This window comes from Heptranchias perlo, chromosome 7 (assembly GCF_035084215.1).
Source record: "Heptranchias perlo isolate sHepPer1 chromosome 7, sHepPer1.hap1, whole genome shotgun sequence".
NCBI lineage: Eukaryota > Metazoa > Chordata > Chondrichthyes > Hexanchiformes > Hexanchidae > Heptranchias > Heptranchias perlo.
This window is the reverse complement of record NC_090331.1, coordinates 52601510-52622159: the sequence shown is the minus strand read 5'-3', so window position 1 is coordinate 52622159 and position 20650 is coordinate 52601510. Positions and strand designations below refer to the sequence as shown.

The window sequence follows — 20650 nt, the reverse complement described above, 5'->3', positions numbered from 1 at the left end:
CATTTTAGCACCCGCTATCGGGTGCGTTCCTGGCGGGGTGGATCCGAAAATCGGGGAATCCCGGAGCGGGACCGGAGCCCGGCTCCAACCCACCCACTTCCGGGTTCCCCACTGACGCGCCAGCGTGCGCGCGCAGCCCCCGCTGGTGGGAATCCCGCAGGCAATTTCAGCCAGCGGGATGCCACTTGAAAGTATTTATGTTGCTCGTTCAGGTCGTTTACAGACCTGATTGAGCTGTTTTATTAGGAGGGGTGGGATTTTACACTGAACTGAGACTGTTTCCCATACTGGGGGAAACACTCCCAGTTCAAACGGAGGTGTTGCAGCCAGCAGCCTGTGGCAGCTGCAAAGGTGCATTCGACAGGTGGCCACTCCGTCACATTGGACAAAGTTTGGCCTCCACCACCCTCCTCCTAACAAGAAAATTCACCGACCTGGAACCGCAACCCCGGTGTGAGGACACACTTACCGACCTTGCGGACCCCCTCAGATGTACATCTTCCGGATGGGGGCTGCCGTAGCTGCAGTCATGACCTCCTTGGAGGGCGAACAGTATCACCAGCCTCACCAGCCTCGCGGTCCACCTCTGACACGTGGAGCTCCACAACAGAGTGCTGTGACACATCCACCTGTGCAGCAGGAGGGAGGGTAACCGCAGAGAGATGCGTCGCAGAGGGCACTACCCTCGCCACAGGGTCCACAGACCGAGGCTCAGCTTCCTGGACCTCTCTGAGCAGCAGTGCACACGGAGGCTCAGAGTCACTCGACATGTAGTCGTGGACATCTGCAGCCTCCTTCATGCCGAGCTGCTCCTGGCTGGCCCGAGCACCATCTTACCTGTCGCTCTCAAAGTCACCACTGCCCTCAACAACTTCTCCTCCACATCCTTCCAGGGTGCCACCGGGGACATCGCCGACATCTCTCAGCCGTCTGCACAAAAAAGAGCCCTGCAAATACACCTACACCCACTCTGCAGTGACACAATGGGTGGCATCAGTTGTGGGTCTTCATAGTGATCCTCAGGAAAGGGCATTATTGCACAAACCAGACAAGATTCGCAAAGACGTGGCAATAGTGGTGCCAATATAATATGTAATGTGAGTTGGTCAGAAATTCAATATAAGTAAAAACCATGACAAACCCTCAAACACCCTTGTGCATCCCCTTCATGCTCACGACACGTTTGCCTTACGCTGCCTACTGCACATATGTGATGCATGCCCTGTGGCTGCAGCACAGGTAGTGGCAGGTTGAGTGAGGCTGACTGTGAAAGAGATGCACGAGAGGGTGAGTATGAGATAGAGCCATGAGGCTGTATGAGGATTGGGTTGAGTGGTAGTGGCAGGATGAGTACTGGCAAGGCGAGTAAGTGCAGGTAAGATGAGGATGAGGTTTGAGTGGGTATGACGGGTGATGTGACAGAGTAGTGTTGGTGGTGCAGAAGGAGATGTGGGGTGGGGACGGTGATGTGGCAGATGGAGTGTAGGGGAATGAGTAAGTGTACTCACTTTGGCTGACCTACTGAGGTCATTGGAGCGCCTCCTGCACTATATGCAGGTGCGTGATATGTTGGTGGTGCCGGTGACCTCCTCTGCCACCTCGAGCCAGGCCTTCCTGGTGGCAGAGGCAGGCCGCTTCCTCCCGCCCGCCGGGGTGGGGGGGGGGGGGGGGGGGGAAGATCTCTGTCCTCCCCCTCCTCCTCACCCCATGTATTGATACCTGGAGTGAGGCATCATTAAACTGGGAGCAGCCTTCCCCCTGGGCTGCTCCATGCTGTAATTTTTTCTATTTGTTGCAGCATCTGTCAGTTGAGGACTGCCCCTTTAAATAGAGCTCCTCCAGCTGACAGATCTTACTGCGCATGCGCAGCCCGCCCGAAGCGCAGATCAGCAGTGGGGAACCCGGAAGACAAGGTAAGTGGATCCAAGTGGGCTGCAATCGCGCAGGTGGCTGACTAATTTCACCGGGCGCGTTACCCACGCGCCCAATAGCCCCCCCCCCGCCGCGAACCCGCAGGCCTGCTAACATCGAGCCCATTGTTTTATTATTTGCTATCGGGATGTGGGAATGCTACCTTTTCAAAGCCCATTCCTAGTTGCCCTGGGGCCGCTGACAAGCCTTCTCCTTGAACCCCTGCACTCCTTTTTTGATGGTGCTCCCACAATGGTGCTGGGTAGGGAATTCCAATACTGTGCCCCAACAACAATGAAGGAATAGTGGACTATCGAGGATGAGTGGAAAGTACTAGACTCAGTAACAATAACAACAACTTGCATTTATTTAACGTCTTTAACATAGGAAATTGTTCCAAGCCACTTCACAGAAGCACATTAAACAAAAGAACTGACACTGAGCTGAAGAAGGAGATATAAGAGCGGTGACTAAAAGCTTGGTCAAAGAGATAAGTTTTAAGGAGGGTCTTAAAGGAGAGAGAGAAGTGGTGAGGCTGCAGAGGTTTAGGGAGGGAAGCTGAGGCTGCAGAGGAAGAGCAAGGCCCAGTAGTGCTGCCAGCTGCCAGAGCGTTCAGGCAGCACCTCATTGATGAGAGATTCTCAGGAATGTTTCCTCTCCTCCCCATTGCACTAACAATCCCTTCATCCACCTAACACAATCCTCGCAACTACCATTTAAATGCCACCATACAGTTCAACTTCATGGGTGTTGCTCTTACATGACTAAGAATATGAAGACCAAAAAGTAATCGAAGAAAAAAAAGTTTACTATACTAAGATGTTTTATCACTCTTCATTTGACAATTGCTTATACTGAACGTGGAGAACTAAAAATCACCCTTGTGCAAAGTCCTACTGTCTGTTTTCTGCATTTGTTTACCTAGTCTACTGCTCTTACAAGGTGCATCTCCAGTGGCAGCAGCAAGGGAGGTAGAAGGCTGCTGAACTTCCATTAAGGACTCCTGAAATGGCTGTGGTGGGCGATCTGGAGTAGCTCTGGCCATAGAGTGTCTAGTTGTAGATTGCAATATTGCGGGGGCAGTGTGGCCCAGCTCACTGTCTACTAAAAAAGGCACTGGTTGAGCATGTGGTGGGGCAACAGGCATGTTGTAATCCTGAGAAAGGACAGTATCTGCCTCTCCAATGGAGCCAATGCCACTCTCATGGGGCTGCACATCAGCACTTACACTGTTCTGTGTGAGAACACAGTGCAGGAGTGATGAGACGTTCTCTAAGCCCTTATTGATGTGGTCCTTCACGCTTTGCAAGCCAGAGGACATGCTGGAGTCCGAAGCAAAGATGGCAGCAGTCTGAGCTTCCATCAAAGCTGTCAGAGCTGCCACCAGAGGCTCCATCATTATGGGTCCCAATGCAGTGTTCATAGAGCTGTCCACTCACTACATGGTTGACTGCATGGTCCAGATGACGTACGTGAAGAGCCTGCACAAATTGGAGTTGGACTTCTCCATGCTCTCTACCATTGTGTGGAAATTCAATGGCAAACTGCGCAGTGCACTTAGAAGTGCATGTTGTATAGCCAACAGTTTTTTCTGTAGGCTGATTCCAAGGTCTTCACTTTTACACTCTGCACCAGGGCAAGGATGCGAGGTCACCCTTCGGTGACATGCTTCTTGGGCCATCTTATCCAACTGTCCATGCTCCTGCACGCTTGAGCTTGTTGAATGTCTCAGTGCAGAACTCTACTTTAGCCTCTAAACTACATGGAGTACCAGTCTCTGAGCTGGTGCTTGCTAGGATAAGGTTGGATGATGCTGTATCTTCTGGAGGGCTGTAGACCTCTTCCTCAGTTCCCATTATGCCTTCTAGCGTTCCAGGATCTGAAAGGGAAGAGAGGGACAAGGGTTAGCAGTTGTGGCAAGGGTAAGCAGAGACAGATGAGTGGCTGCTGAAAGCAGCAGCCCTTTGCAATGCATAGAGTGTGGGGGTGAGATTTCAGTGAGAAGGAAAAGAGGGCGAGATGGCTAAAAACCCTGCGGTTCCTCTCCTCCAGCCTCTCAAGAATCTACGGTTCTAGCACACACCCTAACCACCACGTCCATAACTATCTCTTGCAGAGGAGACAGGATGTGCGTAGATCCTCCTCCTGTGGCTGCCTGGTCTGTTGTTATTGTGCGCCAGCTTCTCCTGCAACAAAGAAGGGAGTGTGCTAGTGTTAGCCTGGAGAAATGTTTTTGAGGATGTGCATGTCAGGGTAGAGTTGTGTTGCTGATGTGTGAAAGATGGCACAGATATGAGGAGGTGAGGAAAGTGATAATGAGGTCAGTAGTAGATGCAGAATGTGTCAACAGCAGCACAAGCAGGTGGAGTGAAGTGTGCTGCAGCAAATGGAGGAGAGTGGTGGGAAGCAGGGGTAGGAGATTTATGACTGCTGAGGCTACAGTAATGCAGGACAAAGCAGAGAGTAATGAGATGCGATTTAGCAGCCTTACCTTAGTGGCCCTCGTCAGGTCACTAAACTTTTTTCTACATTGCAGCCGGGTCCTTGGAGCAATGATTCTGGCGCTGACCTGCTCTGCCACCTCTGTCCATTGTTGCCATGAAGCTAGTCGGGAAACCTGCTTGTCGCTGAATGGAAAGATGAGGTCCCTCCTCCTGCTGACCTCCTCCACCAGCACCTCCAGAGCTGTATCTGAAAAGTGGCAAGCCCTTCCAGTACCTCTTCTGTCAGCCATTTCATTCAGAATGAAGCTGACTGCAGCAACAGTGCACCTCTCCTTTAAGAGGTGCCGGCTGCCTTTAACTGACACCAGTGAAGTCTGATATCCACCCTCTTCCCCGGTTAGGCGAGCTGCCAATGAAAAGCGCGAATTGTGCTGACAGCTCACTTATTTCATGCTAAGCAGCAGGGGGACCAACTTAGCCCCTGTTTTCGGCCGATTACATATTTAGGTCCCATTGAGTAGGGCCTCTATGGATTGGTTTTGGGACCATTATGGTTTCTAATGTATATTAATGACTTGGCTTCAGAATTTGCAGATGATATCAAATTAGATGGGGCAGTGGATTCAGAAGAGGCAGTTCAGAAATTACTAAATGAGTTGGACAAAATAAGTTAGTAGGCAGAACAATGGGAGATGAAATTTAATATAAGTGTAAAGTACCGCATGTAGGAAGGAAAATTGGGCCTCATACATACTCCATGAATGGTGTTGAAATAATTATGGAGAAAGAGACCTAGTAATCACAGCAGATTCAACGCTCAATATGTCGAACCAAAGCAGAGCAGCAATCCACAAAGCCAACAGAATGCTGAACTACATGGACAAAACAATAGAAGTCCGAGGAAGTCATACTGGAATTGTACACTGCTCTGGTCAGACCACACCTGTGTACATGTCCAGTTCTGTGTCACCAAGACACAGGGGATACAGTCAAATATTGGAGGCAGTGCTGAGAACAGCCAGAGGGTTGATCCCTAGTGTTAGTGGTCTGAGTTATGAGGAAGGAAAAGAGAGACATAGGCATCTGAGAGGTGAATGTTTTGAGGTTTTTAAGATACTAAATAGTATAGAAAAGATAAATCTATAGAATTACTTCAAAATGAATTATGAGAGTAGGACATGAGGACACAGGTTCAAACTAGTAAAAGGCAAGTTCACATAAAAAAAAGGATCAACAAATGGAATGGACTTCCAGAAAGAGTAGTGGAGGAGAAACCCTGGAATCATTTAAGAACCAATGCAGGGGCTTTTTGGTTTTTCATTTTCTTTCTGGATGAACTAAGATGGCTTTCCTGATCCATAAACATCTTGTGATTGCAAGATTGATACAGATGAAGGCAGCAATTCAGCCTATCTTAGCTCATTGGTCCAGAAAGATAGTAGAATCCCCACTTCTCAGAGTCCAAAAGGTATAAATGATTATATGCTTTTCACCTTCATTTTCCTAACCAAAAATCCATTCCTTGTGTTGATCACTGTGTGAAGAGCATCCAGACATCAGTCCTAAATTTTACTGTGTTTCCCTACTATCCCAGTTTAGTCTATGATGTCCCAGATTTACTTTTTCCATACAGTCTACCTCATAACTGTAATTCAGTTGCCTCCTTTCAATGCTGAAAATCCCAGTTTTTTCCTGTCTTGCCACATGACTCAGTCCTCTGATTTTAGGGATCAGTCTTGTCGCTCATCGCTGAACTACCTTCAGGGCTTGAATGTCTCCTCTGTATCTGAGCGATCAAAAGTGGCCACAATACTCAAGGTGTGGTTGGACCACAGCATTATATAGTTTGAGCGTGACTTCCTCCGAATTGTACTCTCCTGTTCTCCTATAAAGTTCAACATTACATTTGCTCTGCATTAGTTTAATTGTTGCTGTGATTGACATGTTGAATATCAATTCTTTCAAATTCATGTTTGCAATAGGGAAAGAGTGCCAAATCCATCTTAATCCTCTTGATTCAGTTCCCATTTTCTACTATTAACAAAGTATTATGGAGGCTAAAAGGGAGATCAGGACTAGGGGGGGGGGGGGGGGAAAGTGTATCATACGACACAGAGAAGGATGCATTAAAAACACACAGCAGGTGACACTATTCTTAATGACTTTTGCACACAGAACGTATTTGCATGGGACGAATGCCATGCGTATTCCATTATCTCATTTGCAGCGGCATGTGTAGTGCCCATGGACTACTATATGTGGCTGGATCCAACTATATATATGTTGTGTGTGTGTGTGTGTGTGTGTGTGTGTGTGTGTTTCTTTCTATCATATAGAGATGGAGACACACACACACACACACACACACACACACACACAGTGTTTTATTTGCTATGATTGCCTCACATTGCCAATACTTGTACAGTAGTTCCTGTTGTGGACTCATTTAAATTTTTCCCTCTTTCCATGTTGTTTTAATGATTTCATTTGACAGATTCTGATGACCCCCCTCATGCAGAAAAATGGCCACATTCTGGTTTCCACACAAGTTTAGAAATAAAGCACACTCGAAGGCAACAATTGGATAAATTATGCATAGTTAGGTGCATTTGGCCAAATTATCCGCAAGCAATATAGCCTTTTCGATACCTTTACTGACTCCACAGAAAGCTTTTACTATATGTCACATGGTGCCCTGCGACTGAACTGAACTGATTAAATCCTCCTCATTTTCCGTAGTGGGTTCTCTCCGAATAACCACTGGGCCGGATTTTGCTGTAAAAATAACGGTAAGGTTAACAGCGCTCACCGTTATTCATGTGCAAATCGGACAGTAACTTCTGGCGACCACACATGCACAGTTAAACGCGGAAATCTGGAAGTTGCAGTACCAGATCAGAGCCTCCTCCGTAAGCTCCGCAAAAATGGCATTGTGCTGGCTGGCTCCCCGTTCAAATGAATGGAACAGCGTGAAGTTCCTGCACTGGTGTTGTAGATATGGACTAATCTCGCCAGAGAAAGTTAGGGCTTAATATTCTGATGTAAGTACCCTTTTAACGGCGTTGTAAGTCTTAATGCCAAACAACCTCTCTGGCATTGGAAATTAACTTTAACAAGTATGGCATCTTATTCCTTCAGGTTTTAATTGTTGTTGGATATTTAAAAAATTAATAATTTTTTATTTTTTCTTTCTGTTTCTCTTATCTCTGTTTCTTAATCCAATCTTTCTTACCCTCTCTATTTCGCTTTCTGTACCCGATTTGACATTAAATTCACTATTCTAAATTACACTTCCTCGGTTCTGACTCTATGAACATGCTTCAATCTGATTGGTTAAGAGGATAGACAGTTGCTTGCCCTGTTCACACAGGTCCCAGATGCCCAGTAAATGGCGCTGTTCTTTTTGGCTCTAATTTACAGTAACTTACCATGCAAAAGCTCATAGAAAGTCTATGGGCAAGTGCAAGTCTAACAAATGGCAGGCACCATTCATTCACAGCTCACAGCAAAATCCGGCCCATTATACATGTGCACTTTTTAAGCCTGAATTCTAATCATGTCTATATATTTTGATATCTATGGGTAACAAGCATTATCAATGAACTGGGTCATTAATATAGCTTGGTCACACACCTGGTGCAGGCCTGCCCCCAGCAGGGACTTATGCTGAGCATGGGGGAAGGAAATAGAAATACAACTGGAGGCCTTTTACTGCAGGATTGGCCACTGGCCTCCAGGCCTAAAGGTTAAAGGGTATGTGCAAATAAAAGGCCACTCATCTTTGCCCATTCTTCACCTTGCTGCCTGGCCCCCTCACATCCTCTGATCTGAGGGGGTGTCCAAACGAAAGTTCCATCACCACCTTCTTTGGGTGCCCTATGTCTTAGGGCCCTTTGAGGGCAACATCAGGAAAGTGAGCTAGGAGGGCCAGGAATGCTCCTTCCTGCTCATTTCTATGGCAGAACTTAGCCTGCACCAGATTTCCTCTGTCGTGAGAAGCCCTGGGGCAACATAAAAGGGATGGAGACTTTTTATTTCCTTCTGATACAACTTCGCATTTACGAATGATACAACTGCATTATTGTAAATAGTGACATTATTCAAACTACATTACATGTGTATTGGTTCAAATGGTAGCACTCTCGCCTCTGGTTCAAGCTCCACTCCAGAGACTTGAGCACGTAAGCTAGGCTGTCAGCTCAGTGCAGTACTGAGGGAGTGCTGCACAGTCACAGGTGATACCTTTCAGATGAGACGTTGAATCGAGGCAATGTCTGTCCTGCCAGGTGGACATAAAAGATCAGTGCTCCTGAAGAGGAACAGGGGGTTTCTCCTAGCCAACATTTATCCCTCAAACAACACCTCCAAAAGCAGGTCATTTATCTCATTGCTGTTTGTGGATCCTTGCTGTTCCTACACTACAACAGTGACTGCACTTCAAAAGTACTTCCTTCACTGTGAAGTGCTTCGAGATATCCTGAGGTTATGAAAGGCACTATATAAATGCAAGTTCTTTCTTTCTTTGCTCTTTCCTGGCCCCATCCCCATGTCACAGTTTCTCTCTATTTACTTGGCCTTTCTGCAAATGCAATTGAAAGTATTAACAGTTAAAGCTGCAATTAGATTTTAGGAATAGCACCATCAGAAATAGCTCTCATTCACTTCCTGTTTTCTATTTCAATTATTTTGAATGGGACTAACTGTAATCATTTGTTTACCAATAACAAGACACACAGCATGAAATAAACAAGCTCCAAATCATATTTCTTTGGATAAGAGACTCATAGAATCTTACAGCACAGAAGGAGGACATTTGGTCCATCGTGCCTGTGCTGACTCTTTGAAAGAGCTATCCAATTAATCCCACTCCCCTGCTCTTTTCCCATAGCCCTGCAAATTTTTTTTTCACGTACATATCCCATTCGCTTTTGAACTTTACTATTGAGTCTGCTACCACCACCCTTTCAGGCAGTGCATTCCAGATCATAACAACTCACTGCATAAAAAACATTCTCCTCATTTCTCCCCTAGTTCTTCTGCCAATTATCTTAAAACTCCTTGATATTGAAAAAATGTTAAATTGTATTAAAACTCAGTTTCCCTACTTTTGAATTAGGTGATAACTGACATTATTGGATCTGAAAAATAGATGATAAAAATGACCTACCTCCCACGTCTGAGTGAGACGGCTTACAGCTACATTGCTCAGGCCCATTACAAGAGCAAAAAATGAGTTCAAATTTCTATATTCTTTGCAACTGAAAAGGATAAAAAAAGATGCATTAGAATTATTATTTTATAATGTTTAAAATACAAAACAAGACTTCTCATAATCTTTTGTGTGTGTCTGACACACAGACTAAAAGTAAGTAGGTCAAATACAGCTATTTACCATTAATACCAATTTGTCTCGAGCCAGATGCATTTTACTGATTAACAGCATTTTACATTCCAGAGCTGTACAAATTGCTTCAATACAGGTCAGCACTGGCCATCTCAACTAATGTGAACATAATAGCATGCTAAAAACACAATTACTGATTGTGATATTTACTTATAAATGCTTACTTTTAATGGTCTAATGGCCTATTTAAAATAGCATAACATGCATAAATCTAAATTTAGATAGTGGTGCTTTTTTTGAACCCTACCCCACCATCAATAAGAGCTTCCCCCCCCTCCCCCTCCCCCTCCCCCCAACAATAAGGAAAGGATCTGGAGGAGATTGCTTCTAAAATTAGTATGTCTTTTCTAGTTAAAAGGAGCTGGAGAATGGTTTAGTGTGGCTCAATAATATCCGTAGATGACAGCGCAAGAGTTTTTGGAAATTATGGTCAATGAGCTACTTACTTACTGATGGCTAAAAAGACAATCAATACAAACACACACCACAGATTCTGTATAATACAACAGTTATAATTTCACCTTGGGATTTACAAGGACCAGTGACACGTGTGTTGAGTAAAGTTGTGGAATTATCCAAGTTAACCTAACCAGAGACTTAGGGTGTCAGCGTTGGCTCAGTGGTAGTATTCTCACCTATTAGTCAAAAGATTGTGGGTTCAAGTCTCACGTCAGGACTTGAGCACATAATCTCAGCTGACACTCTAGTGCAATACTGAGGGAATGTTGCACTGTTGGAGGTGCTGTTTTTGGATGAGATGTTTAACAGAGATCCCATCTGCCCTCTCAGGTGGGCTTAAAAGATCCCATGGCACTATTTTGAAGAGAGCAGGCGAATTCTCCTGGCATCCTGGCCAACTTTTACCCTCAGTCAATACCTAAAACAGTTTAATTGGTTACGTATCTCATTGCTGTTTGTGGAACTTCGCTGTGCACAAATTGGGTGCCGCATTTCATCAAGTCTACAGCACAGAAACAGGCCATTCGGCCTAATTGATCTATGCCAGTGTTTATGCTCCACATGAGCCTCCTCCCTCGCTACTTCATCTAACCCTATCAGCATGTCCTTCTATTCCTTTCTCCTTCGTGTGCTTATCTAGATTTCCCTTAAATGAATCGATGCTATTTGCCTCAACTACTCCTCGTGGTAGCGCATTCCACATTCTTACCACTCTTTGGATAAAGAAGTTTCTCCCGAATTCCCGATTGGATTTATTCGTGTCTATCTGATATTGATGAACTCTAGTTTTAGACTCCCCACAAGTGGAAACATTTTCTCTGCATCTACCTTATCAAACCCTTTCATTATCTTAAGACCTCGATCAGGTCACCCCCTCAGCCTTCTCTTTTCTAGAGAAAAGAGCCCCATTCTGTTTAGCCTTTCCTGATAAGTATCTCCTCTCCTTATTTCCCTACGTTACAAATCTGACTATACTTCAACACGTAATTCATTGGCTGTAAAGTGCTTTGGAGCATTCTGAGGTTCTTTCGATCTTTCTTTCGATCTTTCTTTCGATCTTTCTTTCGATCTTTCTTTCGATCTTTCTTTCGATCTTTCTTCTTCCTCAAGGTCCACCTGTAATCCTTCCTGTGGACCAATGAGGGTCTGCTTGTGTAAAATATTACCTGATGGACAGGGTTAAGAAGCTATACAGATCTGGTAAGGAAAAGGGTCAGTTCCAGCCTCAGAGGATGATGACTCCTATTCTTCATAGCCTTCTCTACCCTTTAATAGCAGTTCAATGCAGCATGAAGTCATTCCACAGCCATGTATTGTGCTTTGCTGGCACCTTCCTTTTTAATCTAATTTTCCTGCATTAAGAACAGTTTTTAGCTAATTTCATGCTCTGGACATTTCTTCAAAGCAAAAAAAAATGGACAAAATAGCACATTTTCTCTGACAAACTGTCTCATACATTCTAAAAATACACACAGGACAAAGGCTTGAAATTGAAGAAAAATACAGTGCACAACAAACGGTTTGGCATTTTAAGCAGTAAGCATCTGGAAGTGCAAAAGTGCACAATATTCAGTGCTAGAAAAGTGTTTTGTAAATTAGTTATTTGTAAATTAGTTATTAAAAGCAATTAATTTAATTAGCAGATATGAATGGCAATAATGAAGTGCAACTCTGACACAGGCTAAACTAGGCAGTTGGGTGGGAAGAGTCCAAACAAGGTACAGATCTTTTGATACTCAACAAACGAATAATATGGAATTAGAGAGGGAAGAATCAGCACAGAGATATTAGTTTTAATCTGGAAAACTGCTGGAAAGCAAATTTACCACAGCCAAGTTAAGTTACATTTTTGTACTCTGACTTTAGTGTACACAGTCATCAGACAAAATAAATACTGGAATAAATTTTGCAACATCTTGTCCTTCATTTAGGCTGTTTAGATCATCCTTACTGGTACTGCATGTCATGTTCTCCTTGAGGCCATTCGCACAGCTCACTGTAACTGTCTAGTCTCCCAGATGCTTAAATGGTATCATGGCCTGACTTCCCTCCCTATCCAGTACAATCATGCTTACTCACAACTTATGGGTTATCAGATCTGCCACATTTGTGGGTAAACATGCAATATTATAGTAACCTTACAATACATTGTACATTATCTCCCTTAAATAATCATTTTCTTTAACAAAGCAGAGCTTGACCAATAACTACCTTTCGCCAAGTCCAAAACCAGACTGGGACCAGGTTTAGGAAAAAAGCTAATAAAAATTGTATAAAAAAAACATTAGGGTAGATTTGCTGATCTATTAATGGGCATAAAATGAGCATAATCAGTCAAAAAAATGGACTGAGATCAGTTATGTCAGATTTCCACCATTTAACACCCTATCCAATTTTCTGATTGAGTTTCTTTACTGGCCAGAACATCCATCAGTTTGCAATTAATTACATTAAAGTTAGCCCCAATGATATCAATCAGACTTCCATTCAAATTCCCATTTATGTTGGTAGAGCGCTCGATCGTTTATCTGTATAATGGGTAACTAAGGCTGTTGGGTGTGCTTTTTATGGAAGTGCATTTAAAGAGCCCTTTAGTAAGAGTTGTAGCACCTTTTTGGGGCAATTTATAAACCTTTTATCGCTGTGACTAGTGACAGGGACTAGCACCCAGAGAGTGTTGGGCCGCGCATACGCATTGTAGGTCACCAACTTCCCTCACTGCCGTTCACTAAAAGCGTGGACTGGAGGCCGAGCACCAAGAATGCAGTCGATGCAAGTAGCCATAAGGGGGAAGGAGAGCAGAACGAGGACGAAGGGGCGAGGAAGGAGAGAAGCAAGGTGGGGGGGAGCAGAAGCAGTACGGGAAGGTGAGAAGAAGAGGGGAAGCAGAAGCAGCAGGGGAAGGGGGGAGCCCGGAAGGAGCGGAGTGGGAGTGGGAGGGGGGGGGGGGGGGGAAGAGAATGTGATCCAGGTCTAAAGGGGGGGGGGCGTGGTAAGAGAGGAGGACCGTGGTCCAGATGGGGTGATGGATCACGTTCTCTTCCCCTCTCCATCACCGCCCCCCCCAACCCAGTTAGACCTGGATCACATTCTCCTCCCGTCCCCCCATTAGACCTGGATCATGTTCTCCACCACCACCCCCCACCCCCAATTAGTCCTGGATCACTTTCCTCCCCCATTAGACCTGGATCACGCTCTCGAGCATGAATGGCAGCGAGCTGATTTCTTGAAAAGCCCAGCGCATGCACGGCAAGTGATGTCATCGGATGCAGTTTCACTATTCACTTTGTAATGTAAAAGGTGACACTCACCCCCCACTTTCTACCCAATAAACCTGAAAACAATCCACGACCCACACACAATGCCCCATCAGTCACCGCAGCTCTCTCCCAGTGTTTAGTTTGATGGGAGTGATTAGTGACAGTGTGGGTACTTCCAGTTTTTAAATCACCGCGTGATGTCATCCTTCTGCGCATGCGCCAGGCCACCCGATGACGTCACTCTCAGCGCATGCTAAAAAGCTACAGCTCCACTAGTGATGTCACTTCCGATTACATCACCTGTTCTCGTTGAATGAAATGCACCTCACTAAACCAACCTTGCAGCTCAAATTATGTAAAATAGTCAATGCTATGGATTTGTCAAATTCAGCCTCAGAGAAACAGCTACAGCATCCTGCGTGATCTTGCAGTGCTTGTTCATTGGGCCTCATATTTGAAAGGGGCCACAAGTCAATTGCTGGGTTGGCCTGGCGTGAACTGTTTTCAGAGTCAAAGTGAGGTGGGAGGCTGCTCAATGTGGAGGCCTCACTCCTCCAGCAGACGGGAGTTTGGTGGGAGTTATCAAATCAGATCATGCGGATAGCATTCGACAAGGTTCCACATAAGAGACTTAACAAAAATGAGAGCACATGGAATTGGAGGTAACCTACTGGCTTGCCCTCCACACCTGTCTATGAACCTGGACATCAATTAGTCGATGCTCCAAGCAGAATCCACCCTATCCAGGTCAACCTTATCTCACCATGGGACCTCTGACTTTAACTTTGGACTCCCTCCTATTGTCTCCTCTCTTCATCGTCGCTGGGTCAAAATCCTGGAACTCCCTTCCTAACAGCACTGTGGGAGAACCTTCACCACACTGACTGTAGCGGTTCAAGAAGGCGGCTCACCACCACCTTTTCAAGGGCAATTAGGGATGGGCAATAAATGCCGGCCTCGCCAGTGACGCCCAAATCCCATGAACGAACAAAAAAAAAATTTCCTGTTTATTACCAGAAGATATCTATCCTAATCTTGCTATGTAACCATGCCTATGTAATTTGAGTTTCCATGTCCATTCGTGTGCGCGTTTTAGCTGCCGCTCCCGACCAGAGCCCATCGCTTCTATTTCCCCTTTTCTCTTTATCCTTCCAACGACCCTCTCTCCTATCGTCATGCCTCCTTTCATTTATCCCCTCGAGTACTCTGCCCACCAAATCCCTACCCTAGCCCTTCAGCATTCCTCGATCTTCCTACTCTCCTGCCGCCGTCCCAGGCTTGAATCCCTCTTACATAAACCTACATCTTCCCTCTGTGCCTCTCTTGGAACGCTCCAAAAGGGCCCATCAAGGCATTTGTTGCTGGAGCAGCAACCCAAACTGCCCCATCATACTCTCCCACCGACTTTCCCGCCCAGTGCGCCTGATGGGGGCTAATCTTGCCAATCACCACCTCATCCCACTCACCCCTCCAAGCGCTGACCCTGTGGACTCTGCCAGCAGATCAACTATCACCGTCCCTTTCTGCATCTCCCTCCAGAATGTCCATTCACTTGCGAACGTGAGCTTACTGTGGATGATTGCATCGACATCATGGCCTTGACGGAAACCTGGCTGACTGGTGAAGACACCTTCCCACTTAATGAAGCCTCTGCACCTGGCTATATCTTCCACCACTTGCCCCGCCCAGACCGCCGCGGTGTGGTCCTCACCACCAAATCACACCTCGGTCTGTCCCCCTACTCCTCTGGCACCTTCTCCTCCTTTGAGCATCTCACCTTGTTCCGCCCCTCTCACCTCTCCTTTAAAATCCTCATTCTCTTACCGCCCACCCAAGTACCACGTCAAGTTTCTCACTGAAATATCTTCGCTGCTTTCCTCCCTCAGCGCCGAGCCACTTCTCATCCTCAGTGACTTCAACATCCATCTCAACTCATCCTGCTCTCTCTCCTCTGACTTCACTGCCCTCCTATCCCCCTTAATCTCTCCCTCCATATAAACTCCCCTACCCATATTCATGGCCACCCCCTCGACCTTGCCATCTCATGTGGCCTCTCTACTCCCATCGTGTCAATCATGGATAAGGCCATCTCTGATCATTTCCTTGTATCCCTCTCTGCCACCATCTTCCTTCTCCCTCCCAACCCCACTCCCATCTCTGTTCGCCCGTGGGGGAAAAAAAACTCTCCCCCAAGACAGCACTTTCAAATTTCCAACTGTCTAACCTTTGGCCCTCCATTCACACCCTTAACTCCACCTTTGTGCCCTTGTCCACATTAAAACCAATACTCTCTCTCACCCTGGTCGTTCCCCCTGGTACGGCCCTCATCTCTGCTCCCTTAAGTTCAAGGGACGCAGATGTTAACGTTTATGGCAGACAACTGGTTTCGCCATTCATCGCCAGATCTGGCTGGGCCACATAAAACACTATCGGGTCCTACTCTCCTCTTAAAAAAAACTGCTTGCTATTTTATAATCATCTTGGAATGCAAAGATAACCCCCAGCTTCTCCTCCACTACAAACTGTCGTCTTAAACTCCTCTCCCCTGCCTCCTCCACCCTCCCCTCCAACAACAAATGCGAGGAGCTATTGAACTACTTTGTCACTAAGATTGAGACCATCCGTTCAACTGCCTCTGCTGCTTCCCTCCCTTCCCCTTGCCCACCAAGCCAAACTTACCCTACGGTTCCCCCCTGCCCTAGCCCTGAACTTGCATCTTTCTCTAGTTTCTCACCTATCTCCCCTCATGCCCTCTCTGAGCTCACCTTGACCATGAGACCCACCTCCTGCTCCCTCGACCCTATTCCTACCAAACTGCTGACCACTCAACTTCCCTTCCTGGCCCCAGGTTAGCTGATACTGTTAACGGTTCCCTCTCTTTAGGTACTATCCCACTCCCCTTTAAACCTGTCGTCATCACCCCCCTCCTCAAAAAACCCACCCTTGATCCCTGTCTTTGCAAACTACCGCCCCGTCTCCAACCTCCCTTTCCTCTCCGAAGTCCTTGACCATGTTGTCACCTCCTAAATCCGTGCCCATCTGTCCCACATGTTTGAATCCCTCCAATCAGGTTTCCACCCCTGCTACAGTACTGAAATGGCCATTGTCAAAGTCCCAAATGACATCCTATGTGACTGTGACCGTGGTAAACTATCCCTCCTCATCCTTCTCGACCTGTCTGCAGCCTTTGACACGGTTGACCACAAACATCTCTCCTCCGTCATCCCGCTGGGTGGGACTGTGTTCGCCTGGTTCCATTCTTATCCATCCAGTCATAGCCAGAGAATCATCTACATGCTGCCCCTCAGCAACATCATCCGAAAACACAATGTCAGGTTCCACAAGTACGCTGACGACAGCCAGCTCCACCTCACCAGCACCTCCCTCGACACCGCCACTGTCTCTGATTTGGCACACGACTTGAGCAAAAATTTCCTCCAACTAAATATTGGGAAGACCAAAGCCAGTGTCTTCGGTCCCCACCACAAACTCCATTCTCTAGCCACGGACTCCATCCCTCTCCCTGGCCACTGTCTGAGGCTGAACCAGACCGTTCGCAACCTCGACATCCTATTTGACCAAGATGAGCTTCCGACCACATATCTGCTCCATCACCAAGACCACCTACTTCCACCTCCGTAACAATGCCCGTCTCTGCCCCTGCCTCAGCAACCCTCATCCATGCCTTTGTTACCTCCAGACTTGACTATTGCAATGCTCTCCTGGCTCACCTCCCATCTTCCAACCTCAATATGCTTGAGCTCATCTAAAACTCTGCTGCACGGATCTTAACTCGCAGCAAGTCTTGTTCACCCATCACCCCTGTGCGCGCTGACCTACACTGGCTCCTGGGTCCACCAACACCTTGATTTTAAAATTGTCATCCTCATGTTGCAATCCCTCCATGGCCTCACCCCTTCCGGTCTGAACTCTGTAGTGTTAGCACTGTGCCTTGCCTGAACTCTGTAGTGTTAGCTCTGTGTGCCTTGTCTGAACCACAGTGATGACAATAGCACATTGCAGCAGTAGCAAAAGCCACCTTTTATTTTGTTCCTTTTCTTTATCCTCCCACTCAGCTGAGCAGGCAGCTTTATTCTAAATGTTCTTTTATTGGCATTCTTTTTAGTATGTCCATGATATTGGGGCAATGAGTTTCCCAATGGGAATCTCCCTTACTTATATTTTTGAAGGAAGAGGAGAAGGCATCAATAGAAGTATAACAGGCGTCAGGCTGCACCAGAGTGGAGTGAGCCCATCTGCCAATACTCTCCCACCCATATTTACAAGCAGAGATGTACCACTCTGACAATGACCATGCAAAATGGCTATATAGGTTCCATGCCACCTGCTGCAAGACCAGCTAAAGTTAATGTGCACCATTAGACTGGCCTTGCCAGTGGCAGTAACCAACAGCTACACCTTGAAGTCCTTCTCTTCTGCCTCCTTCCAGGTATACTACAATATATTCTATGGGGAGGATGCCCTCAAATGACAAGCAGGGCCACCCTCCTTGCTACTGATTCATTCTGTACTATTTCCACTGTGCAGCCATAATACAGGGAGTTGGAAATTGCATCATTCCATCACTTGGCCACAGAAAAATTGCTCAGCCATTGTGTTTTGCTAAGTATTTTTATTACCCAAGCAGCCTTTGGAAAAGTTGAAATATGCATTACAAATATTAGCAGCCTTTGTAAAGACTACCAACATTATTATCCCCAAACATGGCCACTTAAAATTTACCCATCCTGCCCACACTATGTAAGTGAAGGTTACTCGAGGCTAATAACACCCCACAGATCAACCAAGTTTTTGTATTAGTTTCCATGTATATTTGAAGACACTCCCCTGGATCCCAGTTATAGTACAAGGTATTTAATTATGCTTTCTCTCTCTCTCTCCACGCTTACATTTCTTATATTTTTATAGCCTGTACTGGTTCCTACCCTTGCTTGTGAGGTTTTAGCAGCTGTTGGAATTGTTTGAATCAGCCTGCTCTTGATATTTTACTGTAATCCTTCAATACAGAAGAAACAAAAAACTGCCAAAAGAAAAAAAAAAATCCACAAAAATAGGCAAAACCACAAAACCAGACCCTTCTGCCTGGTTTACATAAAACTAAAGAAAACAGATGACCTATTCAAAAATGGACAGGTGGGAACTCAGACTGAAAATTCAATTAATGTGCACCTTTCTTATGACAGGTGAATAGAGCAGTACATTATTAAATAACAATTGTTATTGTACATAAATCCCATCCAGACTTACTGGGCTGCAATCTTGATAAACTTTTTCAGAAGCTGTACCCGTTTGCTGAGCTGAGAACACAGGCAGGTTTCTGTAACAACCCAGAACTGAATTTCATTGAATCTTCGCAGAAACAGATCCAGGTTGGCTGTAGTTTTCTTGAAATTGTGTCTTCCAAATGTGTGATAAATTAATTCCAGCTTGGAGAGAAAGATAATTAGTAGAAATTTATTAACAATATTTGAAGGTGGATATCATACTTTTAATCTGAAGCCTACTTGCAGTACCTTGGTGGAATATAAAGTCCGATCACAATGTTTTTGAAAATTCAAATGGTGCAGCAGCATACTGGTTGAACATGTTGGGGCTCTAATATGCTCTGTTAACCGTGCCATCAGGCAAAGGTGCTGAGCATACACCAAAATATTTCCCTCACAGTGAACGAACATAAATCAAAGGGTGCTTGTGCTGTTCTCATCTACCTAATGGCTGGTTACAGCATGAGATTTGCAGAGGCAATAAGCCACACAGGTTGTTTTGTCTGACCTCTTGATTCAGGGGACCAAAAAAAGAGAAAAACCTGAAAAAGCCCAGAAATTACTTTGGAAGGTGGCACACTCAATTGCTCAGTGAACTTATTAAGTGAGTACTTGGATAAGCTTTGGGTATTGTTGGTCTGGATAGCCTAGTGAGTTTATTCACTGACTAGCTGAGCCATACAGACCAAGAGGTTCTAAAATACAATGCTCAGTAGGTGCTGCATTAGTTGATCTTGGCTGGAAGGAATTAAAATTGACTTTAGGAAGAGAAAAGTCAGCTCTAGCTCAAGCTCTTGATCACCATCCAATAGCCCCTGCTGGAAGTGCACATGCAGACATCTGGTGAGGACAGTATTGGGAATTGGCTGTGATGCTGAATATAGTCAAATAGCCAGATAACCCTAACTGAAGGCTCACTCATGAATAATGAGCACTTGTGCATGGTATCTGAGGTGAGTGGTGCCCATGGAACCGCAGCAGAGAGTCAACATCTTGAGGGGACAGGGTAGAAAACTGAAAGGAAAAAAGGGGAGAACATAAATAAAAACACAAAAATCATACTTTTCATCTATTAAAAACAATTACATTAACTAGCATACATGACTGCCAATTTGGAATAATGTACACTTATGACATAAACTAAGCAAGGTAGTGGGCTGGGAACAGCTGCAACAAGCTGTGATGTGTCACAGCTGTATCTGAAAATTTAGGAGTCTCATCACATTTTGAGTCATAAGAATCACAGAATGATACAGCACAAAAGGAGGCTGTTCGGACCATCGTGCCTGTGCCCCCTCTTTGGAAGAGCTATCCAATTGGTCCCATTCCCCTAACCTTTCCCCATAACGCTGCACATTTTCCCCCTCCAATTCCCTTTTGAAACTTATGAAATCTGCTTCTTCCACCCTTTCAGGCAATGCATTCCAGATCATAACAACTCGCTGAATGTCTTGATATTTTTAATATCTATTTATGAGATGTGGTTGGTCACTTCAAATTTGTCTTGCTGCAACTGTCAGTTTGGCTGAATATACAAAGGTCACAAGGAAACTCAAGAGACTGGAATTCTTGTTATGCAAACTTGACAAGGTTGGCTATAACTCAAATTAAACACCACTTAACACAATTGTTTGCTTTGTTCTGAAAATAAACAAGCAAGATAATTGTTCAATAGAGGAGGTTAAAGTCTCATTTGCTGCCCTGTGTTTCAAATAGGTTAATTTGATCCCAGGAAGGCGCCAAACCAGTCAAATTAATCAGCAAGTGTAAGGCCACAGCCAGCAAACCTCACTTGTGTAGAAAATCCTGTAGAAGCTGGACCACTTACACAAATGTAAAAGATTCATATTTGATGCCCTTTGTCCTGGGCATAGATGAAAGTTTTCA

General features: G+C 45.4%; 1 protein-coding gene across 2 annotated transcripts in view; it reads right to left on the bottom strand.

The window, feature by feature from the left end:
• rapgef4a (Rap guanine nucleotide exchange factor 4a) overlaps window positions 1-20650 on the bottom strand; it is a 243012-nt gene that overhangs the window by 7768 nt on the left and 214594 nt on the right. For both annotated transcript variants that reach the window (XM_067987555.1, XM_067987554.1), the window contains 2 exons: window positions 18747-18925; window positions 9523-9613 (listed from right to left, as the gene is read on the bottom strand). In XM_067987555.1, coding sequence (XP_067843656.1) covers window positions 9523-9613; window positions 18747-18925 — 270 coding nt within the window. The remainder of the gene's footprint in view (window positions 1-9522; window positions 9614-18746; window positions 18926-20650) is intronic.